The 10,595-nt window shown below is 34.5% G+C and overlaps 1 protein-coding gene across 1 annotated transcript; it reads left to right on the top strand.

Moving 5' to 3' along the window:
- The first annotated feature begins 383 nt into the window (after positions 1 to 383).
- LOC110799136 (protein RGF1 INDUCIBLE TRANSCRIPTION FACTOR 1) lies at positions 384 to 3,725 on the top strand. The gene is made up of 3 exons (XM_022004340.2): positions 384 to 954; positions 1,679 to 1,894; positions 3,176 to 3,725. Exons 1-3 carry the CDS (start codon positions 706 to 708, stop codon positions 3,467 to 3,469), a joined length of 759 nt encoding a protein of 252 aa, XP_021860032.1. The 5' UTR covers positions 384 to 705; the 3' UTR covers positions 3,470 to 3,725.
- Positions 3,726 to 10,595: the final 6,870 nt, after the last annotated feature.

Genomic DNA, 10,595 nt, shown 5'->3' with positions numbered 1-10,595 from the left:
TTTTTATTTATTGAAAGACATAACGGGGCAACTTTAAGAAACTTTTTAATTTTGACTTAAATGTGAGTTTTTTCCAGCCAGTTGAATAGCCATTTATCAACGCATAATCGATATTAGTTAAAACTGATAGTGATACCGAACTCGGAATTAATTAAAAAGCCAAAAGCTAATGTACGTTATTTATCAAACAAGACATTGTCTTAAAACATAATAGCTATAAGTTAAAACTGACAGTGATGCCGAACTCGGATGGAATCAATGGAGTTATGGAGCATTAGTGAAAGAGAGAGGAAGATGAGGTAATTGAAAAACAGAAAAAAGAGAAGGGAGAAGATAAGCACAACACAAGTGCACAAGTAGAGAAATTCCACCCACCCAAACATACCCTCTTCCAAAACCTAGACCCACGAAAAATAATAATTAAAATAAGAAAGAAAAAAAAAAGCATTAGTCTTTAAAATTGATAACTACCTCTTCTTCGATTCATTAGTCATTTCTCTCCACCGTCTTGTAAGTTTCTTTCTACACTCTCCCCCATACCCCCCTTTTGCTTTGCTTCTCAATCGTCAGATCATTATCTACTACTTCTACATAACCCAATATTGGCCAATTTAAAGCCCTAAAATTCCATTTTCTACACCCAAAAAAATAAAAATAAAAATAAAAATACCCATTATAAGATAGAAACAGAGGTCAGAAAATAAAATGGGAATAATGGAGCAGAGATCAGAAATAAGGAGAATGATTGAGGTTGATGAACATGGTGATGAACTAGATGAGAAGATTAAGTGGCCTATTTGGTTGAAACCTCTTCTTAAAACTAGCTTCTTTGGCCAATGTAAGATTCATCCTGATGCTCACAAGAGTGAATGTAATATGTATTGCTTGGATTGTATGGACGGAGCACTCTGTTCCGTATGCTTATCGTCTCACAAGGATCACCACGCTATTCAGGTATTATTTTTAGTCGGTTTTTTTTTATTAATGTTCAAATTAATTAGTGACAAATTTTGACTAATGTTATTGAGTGGTGATGGTAGTTGTTGTTTTTGGAACCGATCAACAATGTTCAAATAAATAAGAGCCCAATTTGAGTATATTACTGAATGGTTGTGGTAATTTGTCTTTGAAATCAGTCAAAGCCAGTTTCAGGTTCATACATTTGGTAGTGGTAATTTGCTTTTAGACGTTTTTCGTTAATGTTCAAATCAATTAGAGCCGAATTTGAGTTGTCGAATGATATCGATAACTATTTTGAAACCGATCATAATGTTCAAATCAATTAGAGCCGAATTTGAGTATACTACTGAGCTAGTAGTGGTAATTTGCATTTGAAATCAATCGACAATGGTGGTGGTGGTAATTGTTTTTTTAATATAAGGCGGTCGTCGTCTCAATCATTTTGGGGTTCTATGCTGATTTTGATCGTAGGGCGGCCGAGTGGCGGCGGCGTAAATGAATAATTTGGTAATTAAATGGTAGTAGTGGTAATTGTTTCCGTAATTGTGGCGGCGTAACGGTAATTAAATGGTAGTGGATTAGTGGTAATAGTTTCCGTAAAAGGCGGTTGTCGTCTAAGCCATTTTTGGGGGTTCTGTGCTAATTTTGATTGTAGGGCGGCCGAAGTGGCGGCGTAAATGAGAAACGATAATAAAGTGGTGGTGGTAATTGTTTTCAGATAAGGCGGTCGTCGTACCACGACGTAATAAGAGTAACGGAGATACAGAAGTATGTGGACATAGCAGGGATACAGACATACATTATCAACAGTGCGCGCATCGTGTTCTTGAATCAGCGGCCGCAGCCTCGCCCTGGTAAAGGCGTCACCAACACCTGCCTTGTCTGCCACCGCAGCCTTCTTGATTCCTTCTCCTTTTGCTCTCTTTCTTGCAAGGTTCGTTTTTCTCTCTCTTTTTCTTTTCTTTTCTTTTTTATTCCCTTTTTTTAACAATGTTGTCAATTTTATGTTTCTTTGTTAAGAAATTAATTTGTTGATCATGTTTTGTTCTATATCTGGCAATTAAGCATAATTAGTACTCCGTACAAATATAACAAACATCCAACATAAATTCAATCTTGGATTGCGTTTAAGGAGAAGGTATAAATGTACACTATCTCATCCGTAATCAATGTGAACTCCTGGGAAAGATCTGGGGTCAAATCTCGTCCATATTACCGCCCAAATCAAAAAATAAAAAAGAAAAATGATGTTCTGATAAATTTTAGGTAACATCATAGAAATGCTGAAGAACTGGATTTTAGTTTATCCTTGGCATATACTGGATTCCATTTTTTTTTTTGGGATAAGGGGAATTTTGTGATCAATGGCCGATGATTCGAGATAAAATGTGCTTGTTGGAGACGCGAATGAAGATGATTGTCCTCTCTAATTAGGACATTTAGATAACCTACCTGAATTAGATCACTCGAATATATTAATTTAGTTGATTAGGTAACGGAGGGCGGCGGCAGTTGCACAATCTAGGCAATTTGATCATCCACAACCACAAGCGTCTTATTCAACTAAGGTCACCTCACTTTTTGCTAACTATACTACTATAGTAAAGGTTGCTTATACTATTAAGCTTTTGACTTTTCCTCTTCAACCAATCTTGTTGTGACAACTCCATCATCATCTTTGATCATGACCTTTCCCAACTACACTAATACTCTTCTTGTCAATGTTGTTGCCTCGTCATCCATGGATTCTTGCTCTTTGTATGAGCATGACGGAAGCTTTTACAATCACTACAATGTTGTTTGTTATTTGTTGTTGTCGCGATGATAAATCAACAGTGTTGAATAAAGTTGAGATTGACTAATACATTTTGATCAATGGAAACATTTTCCTAGAATAATTGATATGTATGAGTACTTGTAGTAGTAGGTTAAAACGTAAGACTGAGGGTCTGTCTGTAATAGGTTTCAGGTACGAATCCCCCCATTGCACATTTGTAATTTATTTGCCCTTGTGACGTATTCGCACCCAAAAAGCTTGTAGTAGTAGGTCATGTTCTTTTCACCTGATTTTCACTGAACTACCTGCAATCAACTTTTGTTGATTCACTAACTTTTTGTGGATCAAGATCTGATTTACATTCCTGGTAAGGAATGTTGAATCAGTCAAAATTGCTTGTTCTTTCAACTGATCTTTCTCTTCTGTTTCATTTTACAGATAAATGGGACATCGAAGAACTTCTGGACCGATAAGAAGAGGAGGATCGGAGAAACAGGACAAACGAATTCAGACTCAGAAGAATCCTTGAACAATTATTACAATGATCAAGGGACTGTTGCTTATAACTATAATTACAGTTACAATTATAAGAAGAAGTTACAGAGTTTTACACCATCAACACCACCAAGAACAACTTCTGCAGGCTCATCCGGGGCAAGTTACAGGTCTGCCAAACGCAGGAAGGGGATACCGCACAGAGCTCCACTCGGGGCACTTCTCATACAGTACTGAATCGAAAGGTCTGATGAAACTTTTTACCGCGCTGCAATATTAATTACTACTACATCGTTGCCTGTTTAACACGATGGGATATACATACACTAGCTCCGTCTGTAAATTACACGAAACTAATAGAAGCCGCAGGTACTCCCTCTCGAGTATTGTATATGTACATAACTACATATTATAGGTAACGTAGTTAGAAAAAGACTTATAGAATATGAATAGAAGCAACATGTATTAAAGTTTTTAAGAGTTTTTTTTGGTTCTTTTGGTATACATAACACAAAGGTATATGTTTGATGTAAATACCGATATATATGTGATGTAATGGTGTAGGTAATGACGCGTGTTCGAATACGGGGAGGTTCTTTTTTCCTACTAAAGAAGGAAAAATGGAATAAATACTTGATACTAATGATATAATGTGAAATATCTTAATTAACATTATGATATGTTCTATGTATGAAGTTTGTATATAGTTGGGGATAATGAAAGTAACTTTGTTGTCATGTTTGACAAAAACAATATAATTGAAATGTGATTTGTGATTGAAAAGTATGTTATTGGTGGGAGGTGCAAGAAAAAGGAAGCACGCAAACTAGAAAGAAGGGGATAGAAGCAATTGAATTATATGGTGGTGTTATTTCATTGTTTTCTCTATTCTTTATCTAATTTACTCGGAGTTTTTGTACAATTGTACTTCAATGTGGAAAGATTATTTCATGTAGTCTGAGTTTTCTTTCCTTGACAAAATAATAATGAATAATAATGACAATAATGTGACCGTAGGTGATCAAAATTTCTCGTGAGAGTTGTTGGCTTGTATAGCTAAGACCATGTGCATCCTTGACCTTCGGTCAAATGCAAAATAACTTCTCGCTCATCCTTCTCCTTCTTCCACCTCATTTTCCAATAACTTGACATACTACTTACTTAAATCCATCTTTTATCTTCTACAATCTTGACTCAAGGTCATTAATTTCTCTTACCTACTTTTTTCCTTTTACATATACTCCACTTTAAATTCACTTTCAAACACAATTATTAATTTTAACAAACAAATAAATATGAAATTAAATTAACATACATGGTATTATAAAAATTTATCCTGGAAATTATACACACGTGGTTGTAAAAAAATTATCATTAAAATTTTCTTAAAAAAAGAAAAGATGCATTGCATGCGTGGCAACACATGAGCCAAAAAAAAAAAATGCATTGTATGTATGCATACAGTAAAAAATAATTTTAGCCAATATTAGCTTAAAATAATACTTCGTATGCAAACAGGTAAAAACTATTGCCTAGGCTCCATGCAAGTTGTGCTTTATTTGACCCCACATTCCTTTTTAATTAACTTGACCTTGGGTCACATATACGACCCGGGTCAAGTTAATAAAATTTTGACCCTTGCACACTGTCAACATTGTAGTCAATTTGTCCTGTCAATTATCATTTGATCCAAGCAACATGTCAAGGTTGTGTGTGCTCTAAGCCAAGCTAGCTAGAATACATGCAAGTTTGTTTAACATAGGTCGTCTACCTTTGTGACTAGTGTGGTAGGGTGTATTTTCATTGTATTGTTTGTTCTCATTTTCACACTGTAATTTGAGTCATTGTAAATCATCCGGAATGATGTTTTAGGTTGTTCGTCTGGTTTTTTTCCTGATCGAAAAAAAAAGGTTTTCTATCTTGACCGTGCTGGAACTAATATAGGGGGATTAGGGTTGACTCATCGTAAATAATGTTTGTGTACATGAGGACAATCCACACACTAGGGTTTTTTTCTTTTTGTGTAGATATAGCAACATAGGTAAATGATGTAGACGATATTTGATTTCATGTATTGGGTATTACATTTTTTACACGTTTTCAATCAAGCTAGTTGACATCTCATCGACACAACTGGATGTCGAGTGTCACGTTTGAATGTTTGACAGTAAATTCGTGCCGTGCACTCTATCCTTTTAGCAGCAAGGGGGTAAGCCTTGTGTGGAATGAGTTTCTTGGGGATTGTAAGGGCCAGAGCAATTGATTTATAATGGGTAATCTTGTTTATTGGCGACAAGAGCGAGGCTCAAGGGTCGATCGGGGAGCTTGTATGCGCCTAAGCGTCACAATAGGCACTAGCGGGATCGACAACGAGGGTGTATCTGGTTGTGGGATTTTGATGAATTCGTGATGCCTAGAGCGGCGAGTGGCAACATAATATCCATAAAAGCCTACAATAAAATACGAGCAATAAAGTGATGAAAACAACTAGTGAGAAGTAAGATTTTATTAACTTATACTCTCTCGTAGATTTATTTTGAATTAGTTAAAGCCTACAAACTATCAGTTCTATACTTCTATGTAAAGCTTACAAACCTATTAGAAAAGTCCTACAAAGCATTCGAGGCTATTCAAAGAGTGACAATCTGACATTTGACACAACAGGGTACCGAGGTTAGAGAAACAGAGCATCTACCCCTTGTTACAAATAGAGTCCTAACAACTCATTAATGATACACCTAAATTGTGATAACCAAACCTTTGAAACTTCAATGACAAAGAAATAAGGTTATAAAGTCTTAATTTTGACTACCCTTTGTTCTTCCATTTGTATATTCAATCAATTACCGCAATAAACATGATAAGACTACAATACAAAGACGAACTGACGGATGTGAATGTTAACTAGATTAGTTATTTACGTATTTAGGCTCTCGGGACCATAGCTACACAGATTGGCCTATTAGGATAAGATTGTAGTACTAATAGTACGATTTGTACCATTAATAAAGGTTTAAGATATACCGGTAATACCGGTAAAAGTAGCCCTATATAATTGGAGGGACCCAGAAAATGAGGTTAGTTAATCGACCCTCCAGGTGCCCATGCGCTGATACTCGTTGGCAACAATCTTCGCCACACCTCTTATTCCAAACAAATGCAATGCTTCTACTCTTTGCAATGATCAATTATTGACAAGATAAGATTTGTCAAGACTAACATAGTCCGAGGGCGTCAAAATCGCAGCCAGGCATGTATTATGAAATACATGTTATGGGCTTGTTTGTAATTTCCCAGCCATTTTAAAATTGTTGAATAGTCAACCCTGTTTGCCAACTTGGATCCCGTTTGTAATATGAATACCATTTTAAAATATTTAGCACCATTTTTGTGATATTAATACCACTTTATAAAATTTAGTACAAAACGAGTACCATTTAAGGAAAATGAATTTCATTTAAAAAATGTTTAGTACCATTTTTGTAATACCAATACCATTTTTGTAATACCAATAAACTCAGCAATACCAAATCACCACCCCGTTTTACAAATTTACGATTCCGTTATACATTTCCCCCCAAAAATATCTAACATTTACATTTACATTTACCTTTTTATTTGGGGTTGGCATGTTTTTGCAAATACATGCCAGGCATGTATTTGGACTTACTCAACATAGTACACCTATTCAGCTTTTAGAAATAAATATCCCTTATTCTCTCCGTTTCTAAATAGTTGCTTTTAGTATTCTGATATTTTAGTTATTACAGAGTATATCAGAGCGATTTAACACGTGTACTTATGTAAAACTTTGAGCCCTGATATCTCTAGTTATACTTGAGTAATATTTTAAGTTATCGACATGTTAAAAATGCGTATTAAAATAAACTTAGTGTTTGAAATAACAAAAAATCATGAAGTGACCCTAACCACCTCGATCGAAACCCTAACCACCAACCATTACGACAATCCTAAAACCATTGATAAACGACCGCAACCACCTTAACACCACCATCACCCAACCACACGATGCAAATCAAATAGGGGGGAGTAATGTTTGGAGGGGTATTGAAATGAAAATACGAAATCTCAAAATATAAAGAGTGTAACTATTTTAAAACGAGTGTCATTTAAGATGGAGTCTTAAAATGAAGAAGATTAGTCTCACAGTGGAAATAGATGTGGCAACTCTGGCAAGTGAATTATTCTAGCTTGAATCTCATATATCGTATCTGCTGTACTTTTAGGAGTTGAATCCATAACCTTGTATAGATAACACAACAACACCTTAATCACTACTCTAATTATATTTTTGTTTATATTAAGAAAACCAATAAAACTATATCTGTCGCTTACCCTGCACCGACCTAGAACTGCCACTTAAGTAGTGGATGGTTCTCGTCAAAATATTAAACAATATAGAAAGTGAATAATAAAATGAAAAAAAAAATGAAGCATTACAATATTAACTAGTTTAAGAGTGTGTCATAATGAGTGTGCCTAGCTGGTGAACCAACATAAGTTGGTGGAGTTGGTGGGGGAACTCACCTTGTGACTTGGAGGTCACAAGTTTGAGCCCCATCAACTGCGAAATGCTTGGGAGTGGCTCAAGCGATGACCTGCGGAGCTGGGCTGGTTAACCTGTGCTAGGTGCTGGTTCAGTTAGGGTCCCTTCTTCTTACCTATTAAAAAAAAATAAAAATGAGTGGGCCTAGCTCCATGCATGCTCTCATGCTGCAATTACAAAATTACACAAGTAATTAGTAACATCACATGATTAATTAATGCTAATTATGCTGTCTACATCTTATAATTATTCAATTATTGCAGCTTCATTAATTAATTTAAAACCTTTCCGGGCATTTTGAGCCAGCTTGCCCCATGCCCTTTCAAACACATTGAACGTACGCTTACGTTGGCACCTAAGAACTCATGTACATTTCTCACTTTCAAAGCTTCATTTTGGACTAAATTACCACTACTGATAGAGAATATTTTATACGAAGTATAAAATAATCTTTGTATTAATATCGGTTTAGGATATATTTTGTGTAAATAATACACGAGTACTTCGTAATTCTATATATGTATACGTACAATGAATATAAAAGGTTACAAAAGGTAAAGATGATAATGAATCTTCCTCTTCAAAGAAAAAGATTTTGTTCCTCTTGTTGTGGCGGTTCAACAACTGCATATAAGATCAGATCGCTATTATTGAAGTCGAAGATGGAAAAATCACCAACAACTAGTTTGTAGAAGTGACTATTTTTGGTTCTTGCTTATTAGGGTTTCGCTTTGTGTAGTTGGTTTTCGATGGGAGCATTGGGGTAGTTAAATATGGGGAAAATTGGGGCTCAAATGATGATTCTCTTCCTTGTAAGGAAGTTATTTTGGTTTTGAACTGTTCAACTAAGGCCTAATAATATTTCCCGTTGTTTTTGCGTAAAAAACTGTTATACACGCTTTTCTGTAGTATCATGCATAAACGGAGAACAGGCTAAACGAGATTCTCTCTCATCTTAGACTGTTTGGTTATTAGGGAATTACAAGTGAATTTGGACATACAACAACATAGTGTACGTAATACTTTTTCAGGCTTACTCGATTTGACTTTTACGCTTCCCAACTACTTCGTCCTAATGTACACTAGTTTTTCGTACATCGTCGATTCAATAACTAGAGAGAATCTTCACTACATAGGAGTATAGGACTATAAGAGGGCCTATCCGCCGGAGTTAATCGTGGATAGCCCAATCAAGAACATCGATTGTACTTTTTATACTCTCGTTGGTTAGGCGATCAACCATAACACCCACTTTAATTTAAAAGCCAAAAAGTTTTTAGTGGTTCTAATTTCTTGTGCCTTTTATTATTTCACACCATGATGTTATTTGGAATGATCAAAACCAATCAAATTAAATCAAAGTAAGAAATAATAATTTAGATTAATGAATAATGACATGTTATGACTTGGAATAAATGCTTTTTGATGCTCTTCTTTTTAAAAAGGTGGAATTTTTTCCACACCCCACTTTATAATATGCTATACTAAAAATATAAATAAAGCAATAGAAAATTGGAGTTGGATTCTATACCAGATATGAGATATCCCTTTAATTTGATCGTGATTTCCTTCTCAGTTTCAAATATGTCCTACGTTAGATTTTATAACTCTTTAAAATAAACCGAACTTGTTTATAGTGTTAAAATTGAGTTAAAATAAACTGAACTGATTTAATTTGACATGAATTGAAATAAACTGGTCTAAACTAAATTAAACTTATGGGAAAAGAAAGTCCAAATCGAGAACATAGTCTTAGAGATTTTCATCATCTTAACAAAATCTAAATAGTTACTCCCTTTGTCCCACATTATTCGTTACACTTACCTTTGGACAAAATTTGGTTATCAATTGTTGTTTTATTGAAAAAGTAGTTCTGATTGGAGTCAATGAGTTACTTTTTTAATCGAATGAAAGAGGGTCTGGGGACCAAAATTTTGTCAATGGGATGAGACAAACTATATAATAATTGTGGGGTCATTCATAATTTGTAAGTATAACAAATAATGTTAGGCGGATGAAAAACGAAAATGTAACGAGTAAGGTGATATGTAGATTGAAATTTGCTAACTACCCAGAAGCAACTCACGGGTGGTAAAGATAACAGAAGTTCAAGGGCAGAAGTCATTCCAAGCCCATAACTTTACGGGTAAACTATGTTGGCAATGGCATACTTGTATAAAACAGTCATGTAATCTAATCTAATCTAATCTAATCTAATATACATATATAAAGGAGGCATATTTGCTGAACTATTAGAGCGCCACCTAGGATTACTAATGGTTTCGGCCAATGAAAAATAAGATTTCTAATTTATTTTTGAATTAAAAAAATCGATTGCCATGTAGATAATTAATTAGGTGCCACGTAGATATTTTAATTAATTAATTAATTACTAATATATACAACTCCATCTAAAATCAAACACTATAATAATTAAAAAAAATCTAAAACAAAATTCATTCAAAATCAAACATTATCCAATATTAGAGCGCCATGTAGGGAATCTAATGGTTTCGGCCAATGAAAAATAAGATTTCAAAATTAATTTTGAATTAAAAAATTCGAGTGTCACGTAGATAAATAATTAAACGCCACGTATATATTTTAATTAATTACTCCCTCCGTTTCTTTTTGTTGTATCCGTTTCCATTTTAAGCGTTTCATATTGTTGTATCCATTTAGAATCTATTCTATTTTTGGACATACATTTTATCCTAAAATACCCTTACATTTCTATCTAATTACCAAAATACCTAAAAATTCTACCCATATTCCCACATAATTTTCCCCACCCAT

This window comes from Spinacia oleracea, chromosome 3 (genome assembly GCF_020520425.1).
Source record: "Spinacia oleracea cultivar Varoflay chromosome 3, BTI_SOV_V1, whole genome shotgun sequence".
Lineage (NCBI taxonomy): Eukaryota > Viridiplantae > Streptophyta > Magnoliopsida > Caryophyllales > Amaranthaceae > Spinacia > Spinacia oleracea.
This window is presented reverse-complemented; position numbering and strand designations above follow the sequence as displayed.